The following is a 25,842-nucleotide window of genomic DNA, read 5'->3' on the forward strand; positions in this document are numbered from 1 at the left end:
TAGATATTTATGAAGCACCCACTCTGCCAGGCTACTGTTCTAGGCACTTGGGATACATCAGCTCATTAAAAAGTGTTGGCAAGGTAACTTGTCAGAGTAAGCTAGCACCCTTCAAATTTTAATAAAAAGAATGATTTCCCAAACTACCTTGGTGGTCACATTATATGATGATGTGTTTTAAAGGGGTGCAGAAAGAGGAGGCTTGTTAAACCATCTTCCCCTAAGAGTGCCTTCATCTACAACAATTTTACTCCCACAGTTGTCCCTAGGGATCCTTGAATTAGTTCCAGGACCGCCACTCTCCCCGCCTCAGATACCTACAACCACAGATGCTCAACTCCCTGATATAAAATGGTGTAGTATTTGCATGTAGTCTACATACATCCTCCCATATACTTTATTTTTTCATTTTTTATTTATTTGAGTCAGAGTTTCACTCTGTCACCCAGGGTGGAGCACAATGGCACAATCTCGGCTCACTGCAACCTCTGTCTTCTGGGTTCAAGTGATTCTCCTGCCTCAGCTTCCCAAGTGGCTGGGCTTACAGGCACCAGGCACCATGCCTGGCTAATTTTTGTGTTTTTAGTGGAGACAGGGGTTCTATATGTTGGCCAGGCTGGTCTCAAACTCCTGACCTCAGGTGATCTGCCCACCTTGGTCTCCCAAAGTGCTGGGATTACAGGTGTGAGCCACTGCACCCAGCCAACATCCTCCCATATACTTTAAATCATCTCGACATTACTTACAATCCTTAATACAATGTAATTGTTCTGTAAATCGTTGTCAGACTGCATTGTTCAGAGAATAATGACAACAAAAAGTCTGTACATGCTCATGCAGAACAGTACAGAAACAAACAATATTAGTTCAGAAGCAATATTTTTGACTTGAAGTTGGTAGAACCCACAGATACAGAGGGTTGGCTATCTTATTTGGGATTAGTTATATGCCTGCAAGCTCATGGCAGCAAACTGGCTAAAGAGTGGCATGGCTTAGGCCCCATTCTGTGCTCATGAGATCATTCCCTCATCTCCCCGTGCTCAGCACTGGCGTCTCACCATGGGCAGCAATAGGACTCCCAGGACGATGCTGGAGCAAGTGCCCCTCAGACAGCCTTTCCTCGCATCCCCCATACCAGGAGCAACAGGCAGATGGGGCCATTGGCACACCTGAGGCTGAGCTCTGGCAGGGTCCTGCCAACTTGGGGAAACCAACAAACAAACCAGGCATGTGCGTGCATGCCCGGCGGCTCCCTGTCACCTGGATTTGCAATCAAGATTAATCAAACTTAGTATCTGATTCTCTTTATCTGATTATAGAATCTTACATGGCAAGCGAGAGTTCTTTCGAAATCCACTCCCTCCTCCCAGTTTGACAGAGGTCAACCAGTTCTAGAAGGTTTCTGGGCTCACCCCAAGTCCTCGGTGAGGGAGACCTGCGAGACGGAGGCCATCGAGGACAGTGAACCAATTTTCATGGTCTTAGTTTCACAACGTACAATGGCCAATGGTGGGTCATCTCTTAATTTAAAACTAGTGACACCTCCCAGTTGAGATCCCATTTCTCCTTTTGCCCAGCCCCCCATGGTCTATTCTCATCACTGCAGTCAAAGCCATCCTTAAAAAAAAAAAAAAAAAAATCAGACCAAGCTGCTCCCTGCAGCACCCCCTTCCACTTAGGCAGTCTGTGACTGCCTACCTACCTGCCTGCCTGTGTAACCTGGTCCTCAATTACCTGGCAGACCCCACCTGCTCTGACTCCCTGACCCGCACTGGCCTCCTTGCTGACCTTCTACTCCCAGGATAGGGCTCTGCCCTGGCCACACCCCAGCCTAGAAGGCTCTTCCCCAGGTTATCTGCAGGCTCCCTCCCTCCACCCTTCAGGTCTGTGTTCAGGTCACCTGATCACCCTATTTGACACCTAATCCCCCTCTCCCCAAGCTTCCTGTCCCATGTTTCCCCCGGTGCTTGTCACTGGCTGACATACTGCGTCATTTATGGACTTAGTATGCTGACTGTTGGTTGTCTATCTTCCCTTGCTAGAATGTAAACTCCACTTTTTAATTCACTGATGTATCCCAAGTGCCTCGAACAGTGGCCTGGCAGAGTCGGTGCTTTATAAATATCTACACTGCGTGATGGAGTGACAGCACGGAGTGCCTCCCTACCTGGACCAGCAAGAGAGGAGAGACTTCCAAACAGGCATTATAAACACTTAAAAAAAAAAAAAAGGAGATGGAGAGAAATAATTTTTTAGAATCAGAGGCCCACTCATTTGGAACTTGCAGTGGCCAGACCGATCAATGAAATGGATGAATGTTTAGAAGCCCAATCATTTAATTAGAAAAATCTGTGTACCTTTGTAATTCCCAAAACTCCAATGTTGGGACTGGATGAAGTAGAGCCATTCCCAGTACCAAATATGCCATCAAGAACACAGGAGAGGCCTTCCACGAAAATTCCCCTAAAATGTAAAGAAATGGAGGAAAGAAAAACATTCATTCAATGGGATAATGCATTCATTCTGAAATAGCCTCTACACATCTGCAATCCAAAAATGTGGTCCAGAGCCTGCAGCTTCCACATCTCCTGGGAGGGGGATTAAAAATACAATCTCAGACCCCACCCCAGACCTGCTGAAGCAAAAAAGAATCTCCATTTTTTTTTTTTTTTTTTTTTAAGAGTATCTCTGTCACCTAGGCTGGAATGCAGTGACGCAACCTCGGCTCACTACAATCTCCACCTCCTGGGTTCAAGAGATTCTCCTGCCTCCCAAGTAGCTGGGATTACAGGTTTGCACCACCATGCCTGGCTAATTTTTGTATTTTTAGTAGAGACGGGGTTTCACCATGTTGGCCAGGCTGGTCTGGAATTCCTGACCTCAGGGTGATCCGCCTGCCTCAGCCTCCCAAAGTGTTGGGATTACAGGCGTGAGCCACTGCGCCCGGCCAGAATCTGCATTTTAATAGAACCCCCAAAGCTCATTCCATTTTGAGAAGTATCCCTCTAAATCACACGTTAGATTCGAGTGTTTTTAAAATCACTGCAAATGAAAGCAAAGGATTTTAGCCAGAAAATAAAGCCATCAAGACAAACATGGGCCGTCTATGGAAATAAAACATTGATGTGATCCTTTACTGTTAAAATCCAGTCTCATCAGGAAGGAAATGGTTTATAATTTCACAAGTACTGACACTTTTAAACATATTGATATACAGGTATTTAATCATATGCAGCAGCTCCACTAGAGAAAGATGTGGATATTAGGACTGAAAACCCTCTAACAGAGCCAAGGCCCAGTCCATTGATCTCATCACACACAGTCCCTTCTGGGGTGGCAGAGCTGGCTGGAGAACAGAAGAGGATTTGGGCTGTTTTCTTTTCTCTGCAGACTCCTCAGGGGCAATTATCTAACAACTTCCAAAAGCTAAAGACCAAATGTTTTGAGATCATAAACCCCATAGTTCATAAACCCTAGATCCCCCAGATTTCATTCATTTCTGCTATCCCTGTCCCTGTTTATATAAACTGTAACCAAGCATAGATTACACAGTGCTTACCCTTGGGGACAGTTGGAATGTATCTAATTGACAGACTTGGAGCAGTTACTACTGCCTGCTGCTAAGGTTTCCACTACAGGGGAGAGAAAATGATATCCTTTTGCTTTCTGTCTGTCTGATTGTGGCAGCCAAGATTGGGTGGGGAAACACAGGGGAAAAAAACAGGTAATTTTTGCGACGTAGAAATAGTGCTGTATAGCCAAATATGGTGGTGCACACCTGCAGTCTCAGCTACTCAGGGTGCTGAGGGGGGAGGATTGCTTGAGCCCAGGAGTTCGAGCATGTGGTGCATTATGACTGTGCCTGTGAACAGCCACTGCACTGCAGCCTGGGCAACAGAGTGAGACCCTGGGTCTTTTTTAATTAAAAACAAAAAGAAACAAAAAAAAAAACCTGTAAACAGTGAAGAGCTTGTTTTGCTCGCAAGAAAAATTTCAGTTTGTGTAAAAAAAAAAAAAAAAAAAAAAGAACAGTTGGAAAAGCAAGATAACAGAAACTCAAAGTAGCACGCGCTCTCTCTCTGTGTGTGTGTGTGTGTGTGTGTGTGTGTGTGTATATATATACACACACACACACACATATATATATACACATAGAGCTACACTGATTTTACCTATCTGTCTCTCCAAATGACACACACACACACACACAGCAAAGAACAAGTATGGTGCTTGGCGTGTGGTTTTTGAATTTAAGGCTTACAGTGGTTTCGCAGAGAGTGTGTTATTTGATGTCACTGCAGTTAAGGAAGGGTAGGAATTCTGTTCCACGTCATGGACGAGGAAGATGAAAGTGAACAAGGGCAATAATGTGTCAAACAGTCATGAGAGTCCTGCTGCTTGGCTGGGCTGTGCTGAAACTCTTGGCTTTGTCTTCAAGGTAATCTGAACCTAACAACAAAGAAACAAGGTGCTGGGACCAATCAGGAACTCGCCTTCTCAGGAACATACCTGTTTATTGCGTGGATGGGGGGTGGTGGGGCACAGGACAGCCGTGCACAGGCGTAGTAGTCACCAATAGACTCGATGATGCTGGCGACCACCGCGCTGAGCATGCCAATGACACCAGCCGCAGACACGGTGGGCAGTCCCCACTGAACTGTGGGAGGAAAACAACCATGAATGCTCCTAGAGAAGCAGGCCAAAGTGACCAGGACCAGTTAACCAAAGTCCTTCTGAATGCTGCAAGACTCTACAAGATCCACTCAGATTCTCGAGCTGGTGGAAACTGTTCATTTTAAAATCTTAAGCACCAGAGGCCTGGGACAGTTGCTAAGTTAGATGAAGAGGGCCATAATGAAGACTGATCCACACTGTGTCTTTAATTAAAAGAAGACATCGTGACTGGGCGCGGTGACTCATGCCTGTAATCCCAGCACTCTGGGAGGCCAAGGCAGGCAGATCACAAGGTCAGGAGTTCGAGATCAGCCTGGCCAACATGGTGAAACCCCATTTCTACTAAAAATACAAAAATTAGCCAGGTGAGGTGGCGCGTGCCTGTAATCCCAACTATTAGGGAGGCTGAGGCAGGAGAATCACTTGAACCCAGGAGGCAGAGGTTGCAGTGAGCCAACACTGCGCCACTGCACTCCAGCCTAGGTGATAGAGCAAGACTCCATCTCAAAAAAAAAAAACAAAAACAAAAACAGGAAGAACGCTGGGCTGGAAGAGGCTGTAACTTCTCTTTCCTGCTTCCAAGCCACACTCGGCGTCTACTAAATAACAACTGAAAGTGGCCTGCCGTGTTGGGAAATTTGCATGAGGGATTTACAACCCTGCTGCACAGAGCAGGGTACAAAGCAGCAGTGGCCTTCCCCAGGGGAGGGCATCAAGTGAAAAAGCAGTGAGAAATCACCAGCTAAATTTAAATCCCAACAGTAAAACATCCATAATGTATGGATAGTCCTTCTCTACTATAATACCAGAACCTTATTTTTAAATCATAAACCAAGTTATGAAATTAAATAGTTTCAGAAAGCAAAGTGAGGCATTTACTTAATCCCTCATTAGATATGTTTTTCTTTACAAGTATATTTATTTGGACTTGAAAGCCATAGATCTTATTTAATAAAAACAGCATGGGTCTCTTTCAGTGTGAGAATGAATAGATTCCTTTGATAAAGGAGTAGCCCTTCTTTACTTGAAGCATTAGTTATAATACACCCACTGAGGAGAAAGCACAGTGGAAAAAGAACGATGGCTAAAACATGGTCTCTCACGCAGGAGCCAACAATGTAGCTGGGGGCACACGACACTCCAAAAGATCCGGGGAGAGGGCCATGGCTCAACTTCAAAAGTGGATGCAAGCCGAGCTGGGTCACAAGGAACACCAGTGAGGAGGTCAGGAAAAGGCAAAGTGAGGCCCTGGCCAGCGAAGGATCTGAGGGAGGGGGAATGGAGGTGCCCCTCCAGGGATGGGGAGGGTCGGGGGGGTGAGGTTTGAAAGAAGGTGTTCTGGTGGATGCAAAGCTCTCATGCAGAGCATGGGACAGGAGGCAAGTTCGGGAAGGGTTCCAAAAGCCATCTAAGCCATCTCAGGGGTTTGGCCTGTGTTGTAGGTAGCCTAGAGCAACCACTGGATTGGGAAGAGAAAGGATACAAAGTCAGACGTGCAGAATAAGCCTGGAGTGTGGTTAAGGGCAGAACTGCTCCTGCCTCGGGCTGGTTCACTCTGTGGGAGCAGCCAGGGGATGCAGAGGCGGCCCTTGGTCAGGGGTACAAAGTACACAGGTTGATGGACGGGGCTCGACACACCCTATGCCACCAGCAAGAGGCCTGCTCAACATATCAGCTCCAGGTTAATTTGGAATGGATTTTCCTTGTTCAGAGGCCTTCGATACCAAGCAACATTTTGCTTTTTCTAAATTATCTTTTATACTGTTATGTTATTGTTGTAGCATTCTGGTTACAGTTTAGTGTCTTGATTTTGAGGGGGGATTCTTATTTTGATCCTTTTTCCTTTGGATCTATATCTATATATATATTTTTTTCTTAAAGACCCTGTTGACTTCCAGCCTTCTATCTTGAATCTGTTATTTCATATCTCCTTTTACCAAGAAACTTCCATTTAGTTTGTTACTTGACAGCAGGGCTTCTCAACCTCAGCACTGTTGACATTTTGCTCCAGGTATCTATATTACAGATTATGAGTCCAGATTATGCCTAGTGTACTAAACACTGAAAAGTACGGCTCAGGTATTCGAAAGCCTCTCTCCGGACTGAGACAAAGCACTGGAGAGCACTACATATGTACAGAGTAGTACGACTATATCCCTGGGGGTGGCCTTCTAGCTAGTGGAGCTCTGGTACCGCACCAGCCCTCAGCAGGCCAGGAGCCCTACGTGCTCGCTCATGGCCAGCACAACCTCAGATGCTCTAAGTTTTGCCTTCCTGTGCAGGGCCCCTTGGGTCCTAGTGAACTCCCTTTGGCCCCAGCACCTGTACAGCTGCCCTTCCTGGACAGCCCAGCTTGTGTTCCCACTGGCACCCACCTTGGGAGTTGCCCACACAAGCAGAAGACCACCGTGTAAGTGCTGTGGGTGCTTCTACCCACCCGCCACCCCCGCCTCCCCCCACTCCTTGCCCTGACTGCCTCATCAACTAATTGTAATTTCATTTTATCTCAGACTATAGGTATGTTTATGAGCCATGCACATTCTTTCTTGGAGAAAGAACAGGTCTGTATAAGTGCATACTTAAACCATACCATCTGATAGAAAGTTATTTTAGAAAGATAATATTTTTTTTTTTTTTTTTTTTTTGAGACAGTCTTGCTCTATCTCCCAGGGTGAAGTGCAGTGGTGCGATCTCGACTCACTACAACCTCCACCTCCCAGATTCAAGCGATTCTCCCGCCTCAGCCTCCCAAGTAGCTGGAATTACGGGCACCCGCCATCATGCCTGGCTGATTTTTGTATTTTTGTAGAGATGGGGTTTCACCATGTTGGCCAGGCTGGTCTTGAACTCCTGACCTCAGGTGATCCTCCCGCCTCGGCCTCCCAAAGTGCTGGTGTTACAGGCATGAGCCACCGTGTCCCGCCTGAAAGACGAAACTTTTTAAAGCTTTCCTAAGTGTATTAAGAACAAAAAGAACAGCCAACACTCATCATTCAACATGCTCAGAGCAGTCCTCTTTAACCCAACCTTAAAGTTCTTGGCTTCTCTCTTTTTCTCCTTGTCATTATAAAAAATGAAAGTAAGATGGTTAAACAGGGAAAGAAGTGGGCTGAACCTGACTAAGCTCAGGCCCCAATTCTAATAAAAACCCAAACGCTGGGACTAGAGTCTTCACAATGGAACCAAGTGGGTAACAACCACTGGGATCACCTAGACAGGGCTAGCTACCAGTCCAGGTGACACCCCAGCTAGGGAATGCATTCACACCCCCAAGAGTTACACAACACTCAAATTAAGATGCAGCTTTTGGCCACTAGTGACTATCAACTTACCTCTACAGCTGTGGCCAAATTTAAAAGATTATGGCTGCCCATTAAGAGATTATATAAATTCCATCATGCTTGAGCAGGTTGCTTGCTAATCCCCAGGTTGTTCCCACTCACGTCTTTCCACTTTGGCAGCTCTGGGACCAAGCAGCTCTATACTTGCCTATCTAAACAGCTGCCCTCAAATCCTGGCCACCAGAGCCTCAACCTGGCAAGAGACACCTTGTCCCGGATTTCATCCTAGCAGATCCAAAAGAGACAGCTAGCTAATCTGAGAAGGGAGCCAGTCAGTCTCTGTGTGTTGGCTTCTGCTCTCTGGGGACAGGGCCTCCCTTACTTGCTGTCTAATCCTCTCCTGACCAGAATGGCAAGACCCTCAGGACACATTCTGGGACAAAGAAGGCTGTTCTGCCAACTTCCAACCCCTCTCGGTTGGGCCCTCCTGGGCTCCTGACCCCTCTGGCCATCAGAATACTTACATGGGTACGGAACCTTAAACCACGGGGCTACCAGCAGCACGCCCTGCCTGGCATCCGTGCGAGCGTAGAAGCCATACTTCGTGCTGTCGGGAGGGAAGACGTCTGTCACCGTGAAGATGAAGCAGAGCAGCCAGGATACCAGGATGGCCAGGATGATCTGGAGTGGTCAAGGGGAAGCTCTGTCAGGCCAGCAGGGCTCACAGGTATTGGCAAAAAACACTCCTTCCCGCGGTCTGAACATCACACCCCAGAGCCCACCACAGTCAGCACTCTGCAGACGTATTCTTCCTTGAATGGAATCTCACTGAGAGAGCAGTTTCATTCAGGTGAATTTATCTTACCCATTCCAAAGTCTGGCTAGTAAAACAAGTATGGACATTGTGCCTGCAGAGGCCACGTGGAGTCGAATCTCACTCAGTCCCAACGACAGTGTCCCCTTCCTGTGGCACTGCTAAAAGGATGTGCTCTCATTTCACAATCAGAACCTTTAAGTCTATGATGATTTGAGTGGTCATTAGTACCCTGATATCACTGCACAGACGTGATCCCCCAAGGGGCGCCTGCTTAAAACCCTCCTTTCCCTTAATCATCTTACGTATTATCCAAAGGCAAAAATATCAGCGGGGGAAGAAGCCAGCTACTCACGGGGAACATTTTGAACAGCTGTAACTTGTACGCAGTCCATCCTTTCTTAGATTTATAAATCGGGAGAGGAAATTTAACATTTCTGGCATATTGAGAAAACAGTAATACTAGGAATATTGTCCTGAGGAGAGAAAGAAAACAAACTAGGTCAAAAGCTGTTATGTCTCTGTTGTAAAATAACACTCGAAGCTTCTATGGCAAAACTGACATAGTGTTCAATTTATTTACCTAGAAAGCTGCTAGTCCTCTGAACTACTATTTGAGAAACAGTACATCTATTGGAACGTACATCTTTTTGAAACACTACTTTAGGGGAAGATGTTACAACTAACTTGCCTAGCATTTCTTGATACTGAAATGAAATTCTGAGGTAAATGCCTTAGGACAGCTCTTCCTAACTAGAATAAGAGAACCCAAAGAATGTATACATTGATGGGAAAAGCTTACACTATGGAAGGGGAAAGGATGCCAGATACAACATAAACTGTAAGATTCGAACTACGAATTAACTACAAAGCAAACCAAGAAACTACTGCATGTACACACAAACAGGTAAGAAGGACATGATCCAAAATTCTCCCAGGGATTCGCTTTGAGTAGTTACATGATTTGCAACTAGTTTTCCCACTTTTCTGTATTTTCCAATTTACTTACAGCACGCATAAATTACTTTTAAAAGAGCAAAAAGTGAAGCTTCACTGTTTAAGAAAACTACATACAGTAGAATTCAGTATTAATAACATTCCTGAGAGGCTTCTGTGTGCCAGACACTACACTAATGTCTTCCTGTGCATCATCTCAACCTTATGGGGTGGCTTCTATGATCGTCTCCTTTTCACAGAGACAAAGCCAGAGGTCAAGATCACACGGCTAGGGTTGCAGCATTGCGAGGCCAGGAATCTAGCTCTGTGGCTTGAACTGAACTCTTTCCTTTTGGCACCCTGGTCACAGGGCAGGGAGGCTGGGCTGCGAGAAGTCCCTCTCCTTGAGCCTCACGGTCCTGACTGAACTGCACTAAGTGCTATGGGAGGCAGCGACAGGCGCCGACTCCTCCACAGCAGGACCACGGCACTTCCTGACACACCAGTCCGTGACATCGGTCTGGTGTCCCATGGAGCTGGCAGATGTGGGGCCACTTCCCATTCCCCAGGTGGATTTACTCATCACCAAAACAAAACTGGTGCCCAACAATGCGTCTAAGCCTCCACGTGGTCTCGCTCCTTCACTTAAGACCTGAAGTAGAGCTGGCAGCAAGAGTAGGTTCTCAGTCAAAGCTAAGCTTAATTGTTCCTGGGCACAGTTCCAACTGCTGAGATGGCATCATTAGCTCCATCGACAGCCGGTCAAGTGTGACTCCACTGTCACATTCCTCATGAGGTGTGGATGGCATCCCGGCTGGAGAACAGGCGTGTGTTGCTCCACGGGTCTCCCCGCCTACTCAGGCACTTCAGTGAACTGGTGATCCATCGGGGGTCTCCGCCAGTACCAGTTCAAGGTTGAAAACGCACACAGTGCCCATGTTATTTCAATTCCTCCGGGATAGTGAAGTTTAACACAAAACAATATGGTAACAAGGGATACTAAAACTGGAATATTTTAAACTTAGACCTACATATAATTTTCATGTTGGGAAAAAAAAAATGCTACCTATTTGTTTCAGAGTGAATATTAGGAGATCCGAAGATGCCCCAAGTCTGCTATTTTCGTCATCATTATTTCAGGCAACACACCTGCACATTTAAGAGGCGACTGAGACCACACAGAATTTGAGGAGGGACACTCAGATCTCAGGCCCAAATCGGCAACTCAAATTTAGAAAGCAGATTAGGCAGCGGATGAACATGACTATTTCTTTCTGCTCTAAAACCTGTCTACTTTGAGTTTATTTTTAGTCTCAAATACACCTGGGGGCGGGCACCCTGGGACAGAGAGGCAGCAGCTTAGAGATGCAGACCTGCCCATGTCCACACATCTTAACTGAGCAAAGGGATGAAGCGTTTCAGCCTCAGCTCTCAGGATGGGCTGCTGTCTACTCCACTGCATGCTTTTCACCTGTTTACCTTTGCTAACTTTTACTTTAAAATGTCATGCAAGTAATGCACACTAAATTGTAGAAAAAATTTAAAAGACAGGTAAGCAGAAAGAAAAAATAAAACCCTGAAGATCATCCATAATCCCCCTTGAGTGATAAAACCATATAATATTGTGGTCTATCTGTTCTGAATGGCCTTCATTCCCTGGATATTTGCTGGGTGCTGGAGGAAGACACATTGTCATCTTCCTTGTCCCCAGACATGAACAGGTTATCATCTAAGCCAAACTGGCATCAAGTTTTAAGCAGCTTCCTGACCTGCCTCACCTATTTGCTTTTCCACCTCATCAGACAGAGATTTGCATTAGCACCTCAGTAACTGCTTTAGTATTCTGTTTTATGGACACACCACAGCTTGTTTAACAATTCCCATACTGTATGACATCGGAAGCAACATAAACAGCTTTAATTGAAAAACTGTATCATCATTGCTTCTAATACTCAGTCTTTACACATTGAGGTATATATTTCAACAATTTTTTTTGTAGCAGCAAAAATTTAAGCTACATGCATGAGTATCAATTGAGAAATGGTTGAATAAATTATAGACTATATTAAACACTGTGCAGATTTAGAAAGAAAGAGATCAGTGTAAACATGCTGTCTAGGAGCAGTAAACCCAACAAATTACTGGGGTAAAAGCAAATAAAATTATGTTGAAGCTGTATATATGCTAGTTTGTGCTTATTTGCATAAAAATATAAAAATATGTAAGGATAAAAACAAACTTTTTTGCTAGTTAACAATCATGAGTTTTTTTTTTGAGACATAGAGTAGGAGGTGACTATTTTACTTTAGATTTCTGTGCTCAATCACTGTTAAATTTCAAATACCTAGAATGTAACTGAATTGGAGGGGGATGAAAAACAGTGGGCTATAGATAAAAGTATACTGTTTTGGAGTGCCTGGGATTGACACATGGCGGTTCATTAAACTATTGTCTTCACTTCTGGATAGGTTTGAAATTTTCCATAAGAAAAGTCAATTTAAAAAAAAAAGTTTTAAAATGCAGGTCCTACCAAGGACACACGCACTGTGCCAGAAAGAGCAGTCACTGACCGGCCGCACTAACCTCCCTGAGACTCCGTCTCTAAACCCCATCTGTATTGGAGTGACTTGGTTTGTACCACTCATTCACTCTCAATTCCAACAGAATCATGTAGGTAATACACATTTTAATAAATTGGGAGCATAAACCTTTTTCACACATTAATGAGCTAGGTGTAGTTCCTTTTTTGCTAAATGGCTACTCCTATCACACTCCTCATCCATTACTCCACTGGGATTCTCTCACTTTTTTTTTTTGAAACAGAGTCTCGTTCTGTCGCCCAGGCTGGAGTGCAGTGGTCGGATCTCAGCTCACTGCACGCTCTGCCTCCTGGGTTCATGCCATTCTCCTGCCTCAGTCTCCTGAGTAGCTGGGTCTACAGGCGCCCGCCATGTCCCCGGCTAGTTTTTTGCTTTTTTTTAGTTGAGATGGGGTTTCACCGTGTTAGCCAGGATGGTCTCGATCTCCTGACCTCGTGATCCGCCCGTCTTGGCCTCCCAAAGTGCTGGGATTACACGCTGGAGCCACTGCACCCGGCCTCTCTCACTTTTAACCAGTAGAACTCTTTACAAGTTAGGGATATTAGCCTTTCTTGTGACATTTTTATGAGTATTTTCCCAGCTTTTTTTTGAGACAGAGTCTCATTCTGTCGCCCAGGCTGGAGTGCAGTGGCGCAATCTCAGCTCACTGCAACCTTCCCCTCCTGGGTTCAAGTGCAATCTCGGCTCACTGCAACCTCCACCTCCTGGATTCAAGTGATTCATGTGCCTCAGCTTCCGGAGTAGCTGAGATTACAGGCGCCTGCCACTACACCTGGCTCATTTTGTATTTTTAGTAGAGACGGAGTTTCACCATGTTGGCCAGGCTGGTTGAGAACTCCTGAGCTCAAGTGATCTGCCCACCTCAGCCTCCCAAAGTGCTGGGATTACAGGTGTGAGCCACCATACCAGATTTGTTTTTAATTCAGTGCTTTTTGATGTTTTAAATGTGTCAGTAGTAAAATCTTTCTTTCTCTCTCTCTTCAATATCTGCTTTAAGAAAGATCTTCCCTCCCTTAGGATTAAATACTTATTTAGGTTTTCTTCTAGCACTTTCGTGGTTATTTTATATATTTAAGTCTTAGTTCAACTGAAATATAATTTGATATAAATTAGGAGTCTAACTTTTTCCCAAAAAGTTAGTTTTTCCTACACAATTTGTCCATTCCCTACTGGTTTCAAATATGACTGTCATCTATACTAAATACTTATTTTTCTTTGATTCTGTTCTTACTCTGCTCTACCGATGTCTATCCCTGTCCCAGGACCACCATATTATTTATGAAGCTGTGGAATGTATTTAATTCCTCTACAGGCAAGTCACCATCCCCTCTCCTCTCTGATCTTTTTGGTATGGATCCACATTATTTTACTTTCTTGTTTTATACATTGACTAGCACATCTAGAATAACTTTAAATGATACCAGTGATAATAAACAAGCTTATTTAAGTTCCTGATTTGAATATTTCATCATTCAAGTATGAGGCATTTTTATCTTATACATAAAGATCCTTCTGTACAGCCGGGTGTGGTAGCTCACACCTGTAATCCCAGCACTTTGGGAGGCTGAGGTGGGTGGATCACCTGAGGTCAGGAGTTTGACACCAGCCTGGCCAACATGGTGAAACCCCGTCTCTACTAAAAATACAAAAAATTAGCTGGGAGTGGTGACAGATGTCTGTAATCCCAGCGACTTGGGAGGCTGAGGCAGGAGCATTGCTGGAACCTGGGAAGTGGAGGTTGCAGTAAGCCGAGATTGCCCTATTGCACTCCAGCCTGGGCAACAAGACTGAAACGCTGTCTCAAAAAAAAAAAATTCCTTCTGTTCTCACATTGCTAAGTTTGCAGCAAGGACGTAGGTTGAATTTTACAAATAAAATTTAGGGGAGGGGACTATTACCATAGTTTTTATCAATAAGAGCTTATTAGTAAAATCTACCCTGTAGTCCCAGGTACTCTTGGGAGGCTGACGAATAAGAATCGCCTGAACTCAGGAGTCAGAGGCCGCAGTGAGCTGAGATCGTGAGACTGCACTCCAGCCTGGGTGATGAAGTGAGACCCTGTCTCAAAACTAAAAAAAATAAAGTAAAACCTACCATGCAGCCACGATCGATTTCAACACACTTTAATATCTGACCATCTGTGAATTCTTGAAATGACACATTATGCCTTGTTCTTTCATTGTGTTATCCGTAGCAGCATCTTCCCAAACATGCTCTAAGGAATAGTCTACCAAGATATGCTTATAGATGTGTGGCATTTAAAAAACAAATGAAGGGTGGACAGGGCTGGACACTAAGGCCCTTTTCTGAAGGTGAATAGAGTCTTTTGCACATTTGCATTCTTAAAGATTGGAAGGAGCCTTACAGTAGAGAATGATGCAGAACTTGAGCATGCTACCTGAAGACATTTGAACTCAGGGCTCGTTGCTTAGAATGTGCCACAATACATCCATCAGCTCAGGATCTGTTTGTTTTTAACACAACCCCAGGAAAGAAAACGATGGTCCATGGCTCTCCTTTTGTATTAGTTCAGTCAGAATTTGCTGCTAAGATTGGCTGGGGAGTTTCCCTCCTTTCACAGAGCTCTGGAACAGTTTAAATGGTGCATATATTCTCTCCTCCTTGAAGACTGAAAGAACTTGTTGTCTAACCATCTGGACCCAGGGCTTCTTTTAGGAATCAGAGTCCTTCAATAACTATTTTGGTTGCTCTTGTGGTCATGGGTTTACGGGGCTTCCTGAGCCTTTCTTCATTAGTTCACAACCTGCTCACTGAGCGCCAGCTCAGCCATGGGAGGGGCAGGTGCTGGGGGTGCCGAAGTGACCCGCCCAGCACATAGGCCCTGCCCTCACAGAGCTGACAGCCCAAGGACACAGAAGAGCTCTTAGAAACTGAAAAAACACCAGGGCATAAATGACAGTCTTGGCAGAAGGAATAAGAGATAAAGCAAAAGATAGTTCTCACAAATAGAGAAGAAAGACAAAGAGATAGAAAACAGGAGAAGAAAGAGGAAGAGTCCAGGAGGCTTCAAGAAGAGGTTACAGAAAGAGACAAGTAAGGGTGGAGTGGAGGAAGGCATCTAAATAATTCAAGATCATGTCCCACCTCTGCATGCCTGGGTGCCCAGAGCAAAGGGGCTCCAGGTATCCAGGCCAAGAGATGCACACACACCCACCAAGGGCAGCACGTGAGGCTCCACACATTGGAACAGTAAGAAGACCCCAAAGCTTCCAGAATTCTAGCTTGTGTCTAACTGATGTTTCAAAAGGAGGGGACAGAGGAGGACCCCTGGGAGACATGAGGGAGAAGTTGGGGACAATGAGGAATCAACGGCCGAGGGCGAGGCTCGCAGACGGTGGTGGCAGTGAAGGCCTGGAAAAGAGAGCAGGTTTAGAACTTGTTCTGGAGGAGGAAGGGCAGGACGGGCTGTGTGAGGGATGAGGGGAAACGAAGACTCAAGAGCAGATAGACATTTCTGGCTGAAGCAACTGAGAGCATGGTTGTGCCATTTACCGAAAGGAGGAAGGCAGAAGAAACTGGTTTCGGGGGTTGGAAAGGAGTCAAAAGTCTGGGGCTTTTTTCATTTACAGTTGAAGATGTCTTGTGTAACAGCAAGTGGAGAGGACAAGCTGGGGGCTGGCTCTGTAAATCTGGAGTTCACAGGTCTGACTACACTACAGGTTTCCGTGGAAATATTCACCTTCAAAGAAATGCGATCTCCTCGGGGGAAGTGCATGGAGAGAAGGGCCAGGATCAAGTTTGGAGGCACCCCCATACTTACAGTGAGGAGGAATCAATTTTGGTTACTTAGGCTTTTCTGAAAACCACTATTTTCTTACTTTTTGTTTTAATTTGGGGGGAGGTAACAGTTTAGCTCCCTCTGACGGGATCTGTGGCAGATCTACCTGCACAGGCATCCTCTTATCCTGCTTAGCTTTGCCAGAAGTTTGTCTACATTGGGTTTTTTTTCCCCTCAAGAGACCAGCTTTCAGATTTACCACTTCTATCTGTTTCACATTTTCTGTATCTTTATTAATTCATTCCCCCTGCTTTTACTAGGTTCATTTTTTTGTACTGTTTTCTTAGCTAGTGAAATTCTTCATGTGCTGTATCTGCTTTAAAGGCTGTGAATTTTCTTGAGAACACCTCTGGCTACTAAGTGTGACTGGTGCTGTTCTTGCCATCATTTCCTAAACTATCAGTAATTAATTGCAAATTTTCAATTTCCCCTCTGAGAGAGATATTTAACACTTTTTTTTTAAGCTTCTAAGTGCTTTGTGGGTTTTGTTCATTCTTTTGTTACTGGTTTCAAATTTTACTGTACTATACCTACTATTTTTCCGTTTTGGCATTAATTATATTTTGCTGAAAGAATATTCTTACATGCCATCTTCCCACCTCTGCTGGTGTGAAGAATGTTTTGACCAACATTTGGAGAAATGAGAATATTAAGAACAATTTTGGGCTGGGCACAGTGGCTCACGCCTGTAATACCAGCACTTTGGGAGGCCCAGGTGGGCAGATCACATGAGGTCAGGAGTTTGAGACCAGCCTGGCCAACATGGTGAAACCCCGTGTCTACTAAAAATACAAAAACTAGCTGGGCGTGGTGGTGGGTGCTTGTAATCCCAGCTACTTGGGAGGCTGAGGCAGGAGAATTGTTTAAACTCGGGAGGCAGAGATTGCAGTGAGCCAAGATAGCGCCATTGTACTCCAGCCTGGGAATCGGAGCAAGACTCCATCTCAAAAAAGGAACAGTTTTGGGAAAGCATGATGATGAATATTCATGCTTATGTGTGAGATGTGCCTCCTTCAAACCTTGTTTAAAGAAAAAAACTTGGTATTTTCACACACCTTAATTTGTAAAGTGTAGAAAACAATTCTGCTATGGTTCACTTTTATTTGTACGTCATGTTCTAATACACAGAACAGGATTGAGTAGGATGGGTTCAGGCCCATTTCCAACACTTGGGTTTTGAAACCCACGTTGGCCACTTAACTCACTGTATGACTCTGGGCAAATAACATTACATTGTGGTGCTCAGTGTCCTCTGCTATTAAACGGGATTACACTAGGATGTACCTTATCTGATACTATATACAAGTGTTATATAAAGGACTGATGCGTAGTAAAAGATCAATAAATACCACCTGTTATTAAATAACTGCAGAATATTTCACAAAACAAAACAAATGAAAAATCCTCTTATGTGATGACTTATTTTGTTTTAGGAATTTTACTGGCTGGTTAAATTCCAGAGTAATGGAACCATATACCCACACATAATCAATTCTTAAACATGCTCTGCAGACACACAGAGAATGTGGGCTCTGTGTTACAAAGAGTTCTGTGGCTCTAATCATCAGTAATATTATCAAACTCCCCTGTGACTTCATTAACATAAAATGTTAACTTTACTTAAAGGGCAAGGGACATCTTTAATGGATGTGACATTCTATACAAAAGGACAGGCACTGACTAGCAGGACCCCGGCAGAAACCATGTCCCTCCCCCAACCACCCACCCGCCAGGAGTGCAGAGCCCAGTGTGGCGTGGGGAGAAGAGCCACATCATCAATGCCAACAGACCTTTCCCGCAACTTCTCTGGAAATACTCCAGACTCCTGCCACTCTGAATATTTTTGAGTCTCATGATATAAAAATTTGGCTTCTCGGCCGGGAGCAGTGGCTCACGCCTGTAATCCCAGCACTTTGGGAGGCCGAGGCGGGCGGATCACGAGGTCAGGAGATCGAGACCATCCTGGCTAACATGGTGAAACCTCGTCTCTACTTAAAAAAAAAAAAAAAAAAAAAATCAGCCGGGTGTTGTGGTATGTGCCTGTAGTCTCAGCTACTCGGGAGGGCGAGACAGAAGAATCGCTTGAACCCAGGAGGTGGAGGTTGCAGTGAGCTGAGATTGTGCCACTGCACTCCAGTTTGGGTGACAGAGGAAGACTCGGTCTCAAAAAAAAATTTTTAAAATTGGCTTCTCAGTATGTCACCATGCACATGAGACTTGGCAAGACCTCAAAAGTCAAAAACAAATGGTGCCACCACCTTACCCCATTACCAAAGCTTAAAACCTTACAACCCACACTCTTCATACGGCTGCTAAGTGTGTCTCTATAATACCTCAACTGTATGTCACTTCCCAAACTCTGGGTCAAAAATCCTTTGACTATTCCCTAGCTTGAAATAAATAAAGTTGAAACTGTCAGACTATTCTTATTATTGAAAAACATTATCTCCTGAAGTCTATGTGAATGTTCCTAAAGGCTGCCCCGCAGTGGTGGGACGAGGAGAGATGTTTCCACTTACAGCATGGCAATGCCCCAGTGCTTCCCGGCTCTCTCCCCTGCTGCCTGGAAACCAGAGAGGCCGATGAGGGCCACCGTAGGTGTAATGGTCAAGGGACCGATGTACTTCAGCAGAGCCCCAGGCAGGCCTAGGAGGCCGATGACTACTTCTATCAGTGAGGACATGATGATGGCCCCCTGGATCTGCAACAAGAGATGGCACAGACACGAGAGTGAGCTGCTTGTACATTGCACGCTCAGAATGTCACCTACAACCACGACTGATAATTCTGCAAGGCGGTAAGTTATTACATCATCTACCTTGGGAGAGACAGCTGGAAAACTCCCCAGGACCTGACAAGAAACTTCAGTGGGCGCTAACTGGGGCCTGCATTCCTGAGGCAGGTGTATTACAGAAATAGGTCCTGGACACACGGCCCACATGCCTTTTCCACTGCTAAATGATGCAGGCAAAAATTTGTAATTCCCATTTAAGAAACACAACATTTAAAGACCAGCCTTAGAGGAACACTGCAGCATAAAGACTCTCAGCTTTAAAGAGTGAGCCACCAGGACGTCGACAAGACAGTGTTGTTGACAGAAATTCTAAAGGGATGTTTTTAGTGTGCAGAATGGCCACATCTGTGCTCATTCTGAACTGATGGTGAATTATCTCACAGGTTTTGGAAAACATTAATACACTGTCAGCTGTACTTCATGTCTGCTTCTGTTCAATTGCACTTTGGCAGACAAATATCTTTAGCTCTTTCAATGAACACAGGCAGATGCTGAGGCCAGGGTGAACAATTCTATCTGTCGATGATGAGCCTCTGTAGCTCTGTCCAGGGAGCTACCAACCTCAGCTAGTTGTGCTGGCGGGTGTGAGTGCACAGGTCTGTGGGTGTGCAGGAGGGAGGAAACCATTCCTTCTGGTTGCCCAAAACATTTCCATATGCTTTATTCTAGAGTGTTGCTTAACTACATTTACTTTAACGAGAGAAATAAACGTATCAGTAATTGAAAAAGAAAAGAAGGGCTCAGTAAAAGTAACTGCTATTTCCTGGGTCAACCAACATTGAAGCTGAGAAGAAACATGAAGAAGCCAAAAGCAGACAACGCTTGTCTTTTACCTCTCGGATCCGGGGATACCAGATGTGTTCTGTGTGCAACAGCTCTGCCGTTCCATTGGCAACTGAAACATCTTGAAAACAAAAACAAAGTTTTTCTTGGAGTGACACTGATGTCTCACATGACATACTCATTTTACCTTTTAAGAAGAATTTTCTGCCTGTTTTTACTGTATCTGTGTCAATCCCCATCCCTAAAATTCAACCTCTAACAGTACAGCTTATCTTACTGAAAGGTGGATCCTCAAATGCTAATTTAACCAAATGAATTCATCGACTGAGAGCTCCCCAAATTGTCAAAAGCTAACTGAAGTGGTGATACACGTTACTAGTACCAGCCTCACACAAAAAAAACCAACCTTTGCACACAGCTCACTGAAATGCCCGACAGCAAGGTTGCTGGACTGAGGTTTGAAAAACTTAGATAAAACAGAGGGCCTTTTCCAGTTCCCAGATCAAATCAGTGGTCACAAAGTAACTCCTAGGAGCAAGGAAGGAAATGAAGGCTGGAAAACTTTGCTCCTAGAAGGTCAAAATGTAATTGTATTTTTGAGAGTACAGGTCTGACTCTGATTTTCTCAAATTCCCTATCTTTTCCTGACCTTATCGGGTTCCTTAAGGATCTTTGCAATCACTAAGGAAGGGGAATGAAAGTCATTTGCAGCAAACCACAGTAGCCAGATCCTTAAAAAGCAAAGACGTTTCAGAGAAGGGACGCTGACGCAGCAAAGAGAGTGATTACTGGTGGGTCATAAAATCCACTGAAAGAGAGAGGCAGAAAAATAGCACAAATATTTTTCTATTCCATTCCCATATTTGTCAATTTCATTAACAGAGAAATGAGGTCAATTCTGATCCTTTCTTGCTCTAGGGTTAGGGATGAACAAGTGGATAGAAAGAGAGAGACAGACACGGTCCACAGATGGAGCATTCTAAGCTGTTTGTGGGTTTGTGTGCTTTGTCCCTAATTCCAGAAAGGATTTAGCGCTGCTGAGGACAGCATGTCCAGGCCTCCCTTTACACCTGCATTAAGGGACCCCAATGACATATGTGGAAATAACTGCAATTACCTGTGGTGTTACATTTCCATTTATCTAAAGACAGGATGGCTCGAGCAGGGGCCAAAAATGCAAAAGCACTGGCCTGAAACAGGGGTAACCTAAAAGAAACGAGACCAAAACCATGATCACGGCATCGGGAACTACCGAGGTAGTTCACTATTTGACAGCTTAACAGTCTTTTCCATAGACATACAGCACATGAGTAAATGCAGGCACACCTAGAAGAAAAAGCCCCAGTCTGCAAAGGTCTCCTGTGCCATGCAGCCACAGCCAGTGGCTTCTTCATCCTCCCCATTGCCACTCTCCTCCCACCCAGGCAGCTCCAGGGTGGGCCCCGTGGTCAGTGCCAACACCCCAACACCGGCCCCTGCCATCACCACCTTTCCTCTTGCAGGTGGGGGACTGCGGGCATTTGAGGTTCCCTCTTCCCTGCTGAGCTTATAAACTCCTTTTTAAACATCAGTGTATTTCTGCTTTTTTACTTCCCTCCTCCTCCCTTTAAAATTATTATTGGTTATCATAGGAAAAAATTTCCCTCCGTTGTTTCATTTTGTGAATCAAAAATTGCCCTAATCACCGATTACAGATAAATCATAATAGTGATCTAGATCTACAGAGCTGTAAGTTACAACGTGATAGCAGACATAATAAATATTCTGCTTAATCATAAAAATACTTAAAGGTATTCGAACATATTTTAAAGGGCCCAGAAAACTTGCAGAATCTCCATTAAATTTGCTGCCCACATCCTCAAACTAAATGCAGAGATCCTCAAATGACATTTGATTATATTTTAGATATTTCACATTGACTTCACGAACACTTAAGCTATTCAAAAAGACTACCATTTTTTAATGAAAATGTACAGCATTTCAGCTAAGTCACATTAAAGTGGCTTTATGGGTTAGCATCAGAACTTAATCACTATTTTAAATATAATTTTGAGGGTAAAATATTAAACTGGCTCCTCCTGTTTGCAGGGCTGGGAACTCTCACACATCCAAATCCTGAAAGGCCCCAGGGAGCCTAGTCAGTGGCCTTGCCAGCAACACAGGGACCCAGCATCCTTCCCTTTGAGCGGTCTGGCAGCAAGTCCTACCCACAGTGAAACAGGAACTGGACTGAGAAATCCAACTGGCTCTGGCTAAAGAACAAGCAGTCTCGCTGCAAGTCCAGAGCCCAGCACACACCATTCTGAGCCAGGGAGGTCAAGACGTCCTTGTTACAGATGCTCTCCTGGCTGTTTAATCATGCAATGACATCAATCCAGAGTATGCAGGGTGCTGGCTTTAAGGCACAGAGGCAGGCTACACCACACAAACCAGATGCATTGCTGATGGCCACTCCCATAGGCATGCCCTTCAATAACCATCCAGTTATAATTACCTGCCAGAGGGGCCCAGAGGATAGCAGAAGTGAAGGACACCTGAAGTGGGAATGTATGTCAAAGGGAAAACACTGTTTGACTTCTAAGTATTCCATAAGCACAAATTTTCAGGACTGTACTGAAAGGACAACATATAATTAGGGATGGATGCTGTATGGAATGGTCCAAATGCCATTTGGTTTACTATGGTTTCCGACTTCAACCAATGCATCCTAGGGCAGTGGAATACAAATGGTGAACTGCGTTTAGAGATTTTATCCTTAGGAATGTGGCCATCACATATCACACTGCATTGGTGATTCACTGGAAATGGCAAAAGGAAAGACTGGATCTGGCTTCCACTCTTTAGTCAGACCTCAGCCTGAACCTGACCTTGGCATCTGACCTGGCCACCTTTTGGGGTGAGCATTTGATGGCTTAACTAGGACTAAAGGTCTCGAGAGCGCTGCTGCAAAGACACTCGCTCATTTGCGAGCTGCTGGGACCCCCCTGAAATAGATGACAATAGAAAAAGTCTCCCGAGACAATCTGGAAAGGGCTGCTCATGCCAGCATTACGTGTTCACATCTAGCCAAGCAACATCGCCTGACACAAGCTGTTAAGACGCCAGCACTAAGTGTGGGCTCTGTCATTGGCTTGACTGAAACATTCTCGGGGAAAGTTGCAACAAGAGCATATGAACACGTTAAACAAACGAGAGCTTCCCTAGATCACAATTAACAAAGCCAATTTTCCAAGAAAACGACTGAAGGTGATAACAGTGACTTTTTTAGGTGCTTGCCCAGTGTGAAGCTGGTCAATTCTCAGCTCTTCTCTCCGCACCCAGAGTACGGCCCCTATGACCACGTAAACCTCAGGCGCCCAGGTGGGTCTCCCCAGGCCAAGACTGCCTGCTCTTTTATTTTGTACTAAAGACTGGAAAGGAAATACATTAAACTGTGCTTTTCTTTACACCAGGGGCTGCCAAACCAGCTAGTGGGTCAAATCTAGGATGCTACCTGTTTTGTAAGTAAAGCTGTACTAGAATAGAGGACAGCCATTTATTTACTCATGGTCAACGGCCGCTTTCATGCAGTCACGGTGGAGCTCAGCGCATTAACAGAGGCACGCAAGGCCTAGGCTATTTATTGTTGGCCTTCTACAAAAGAAGTTTTTCTGACCTGTCTACAGGGAAAATATATCTTAAATATGTGAAGAGGCAGTGGGTTTCTGCAGCTGGAAATTCTCACAGTTAATAGTGGCCACTAGACATTAGTTTAAAAAACAAAATCCAGCAACTGTGACATGATGAGATCCCATGTCAGGCTCCAGCCTCAGGACAGCAAGAGAACCTAAGCAACTCCCCCACAGTCCTTACGTTATTCGAAACCCTGCCAGAGCCCCGCCATGTCCAGCTTGGTGCCCAGGTAACCTGAACCCCACTCCCAGCCTGGTATCTCTCACCAGCTCCTTCATACGAGTTCAGTTTTCATTTGTCATTTAAGGCACAGAGAAAATATCACCTCCTCCAGTAAATATTCCAGGATCTCCTTTCAATCTGTAATGTGTTCCCCTACAACTTAGGGCTTTTTGTCAAGATTTTTGCAAGTCACCTCCCAAGTTACCAGGAAGCTGCTTCAGGGTTCTCTGGGAGTGCTGGTTAAAGGTGGTTTCTGCGTCTTGTCCTGGTTAGCCAGATTCAGGGGTGGGTGGCACCAAATCTGCATTTTCAACAATGCCTTCTAGGGGTGGCTGAGACTGACAACCCCTGTGCCAGGTAAAGGGATTTATCATTTTGTCACTTTATAAACGATTCTTGGCTATCTGCTTCACACCAGCACAATTATAAGCAGATACGACGATGGAAAACACTTCCTGAGCCCTTCTGTTTCTGCTGCGTGGAGAAGACACTAACCACGGTCACATATGAGGGGCGGTGATGTGATGGTGTGAAATGCTGTGGGGCTCTGCAGGTGCAGTCGCTTGAGCGAGCCTTAAAGCATGAGAAGTGCTTCGCCATGTGTGTGAGGGTTTCAGGTATTCCGGGCAGAGAGAGGAGAGGTGCAAAACAAGAGCCACAGGACGGACCCAGGAACCCTCAGAGGACTGCAGATTCTCCACTTGGGCGAAAGCACAGGGAGCTCATATGGTGAAGGTCAGTGGGGACCAAATGACAGATGCCCTGTGTTCTTCCTGCAGCAAGAGGAAAACGAGTGAAGGACCTGCTCTGAAAGGACTACTGTAGGAGAACTGGGAGAGGTGACCTTAACCCTGAAGCTATTCTCAGTCTTGAAGGAACCAAGCCACCGAGGACATCCCAACAGGCTGTGGCATGGCTCTGTGTGTCGTCTTTGCTTTTTAATTCCCTTTGGCATCCGCTCGAATGACAAGCCAGCCTGAATCAGATCTCCACATGCGCCCAGCCTCTATCTGCTCCCTTCCTCGGGCTGCTGCTGTCTGTGCTGGTGCACTTCCCATGAGCTGTCCTGCCCACCTCAACTTTGAGGTAGGCATCCCGATAGTAGGAAGTGGATTGGCTTCACCCACCGTCTTGACCCACCATGTATCCTCAGCACCAATGAATACTTAATGAAATGAAGGGGCTATTTACAAATATTCTCAGAAAGGAATTCTATTAAACTAAAAATAAGAGGTTAAGTCTTTCTGGCAAGTTGATTTTGACTGCAAATTTGGAAGAGTGGTGATTAGATTAAAAGCGCTCAGAGCTGGGGATGAAATGTGCATGGGTTTTCATGATTCACCCAGATAAGCCTCCAGTCGCCAGGCAGCTTGCAGTCCTCCTATGGTGCCATCAGAGAAAGCTTAAAAGCCAATGGTTCCTATGGGAAGCACCATGAAGGTACAAAATGTATCTGCCAGAACTAAACTGTTAATGAAACTGAATAAAACAAAAACAAAATTCACCAACGCAGAGCATATATACTCTGTGCCTGGCTTCTTAATCTACAAGACAACCACCAAAGTTGGTACAAAACCTTGCATTGTCAAAGGAACACTCAAGAGTCTAAACTGCAGGAAAATTTTTTGAAAAATAATCCCTAAGAGATGTAACAGGTTTGGCTTTGAGGACCCATAAGTTCATTATCGAATCTACCACTAGGAGTGTGTGTAAAAAGTACTCTTAAAGAAAAGCAAGGCCAGGCATGGTGGCTCATGCCTGTAATCCCAGCACTTTGGGAGGCCAAGGCAGGAGGATCACCTGAGGTCAGGAGTTCGAGACCAGACTGGCCAACATAGAGAAACCCCATCTCTACTAAAAACACAAAAATCAGCCAGGCGTGGTGGCAGGTACCTATATCCCAGCCACTTGGGAGGCTGAGGCAGAAGAATCGCTTAAACATGGAAGGTGGAGGTTGCAGTGAGCCTAGAACACGCCACTGCACTCCAGCCTGGGCAACAGAGCGAGACTCCATCTCAAAAAGAAAAGAAAGACACAATGTGTTAAAGAAAACTTTTTAATTGATGACATGTTCTATCATTTACTGTATCCATCCATCCATCCATCCATCCATCCATCCATCCATCCATCCACTGACCGGCTGAACTGCTGGAAAGTAGCCTGCACTGTCCTATCTGTTCATGGTGATGGTGATGTGATTGCACACATCAGTATAAGCTCATCTAACTGTACAGCTTAAGGGTGAATTCTACTGCATATCTATTGCC

The 25,842-nt window shown here is 45.0% G+C and overlaps 1 protein-coding gene across 4 annotated transcripts in view; it reads right to left on the reverse strand.

Moving 5' to 3' along the window:
- SLC23A2 (solute carrier family 23 member 2) overlaps positions 1-25,842 on the reverse strand; it is a 151,330-nt gene that overhangs the window by 13,531 nt on the left and 111,957 nt on the right. For all 4 annotated transcript variants that reach the window (XM_050745213.1, XM_050745214.1, XM_050745215.1 and 1 more), the window contains 7 exons: positions 20,799-20,887; positions 19,732-19,802; positions 18,624-18,805; positions 9,125-9,245; positions 8,480-8,636; positions 4,510-4,657; positions 2,358-2,463 (listed from right to left, as the gene is read on the reverse strand). In XM_050745213.1, the coding sequence (XP_050601170.1) occupies positions 2,358-2,463; positions 4,510-4,657; positions 8,480-8,636; positions 9,125-9,245; positions 18,624-18,805; positions 19,732-19,802; positions 20,799-20,887 (874 nt within the window). The remainder of the gene's footprint in view (positions 1-2,357; positions 2,464-4,509; positions 4,658-8,479; positions 8,637-9,124; positions 9,246-18,623; positions 18,806-19,731; positions 19,803-20,798; positions 20,888-25,842) is intronic.

Source organism: Macaca thibetana, chromosome 10 (genome assembly GCF_024542745.1).
Source record: "Macaca thibetana thibetana isolate TM-01 chromosome 10, ASM2454274v1, whole genome shotgun sequence".
Lineage (NCBI taxonomy): Eukaryota > Metazoa > Chordata > Mammalia > Primates > Cercopithecidae > Macaca > Macaca thibetana.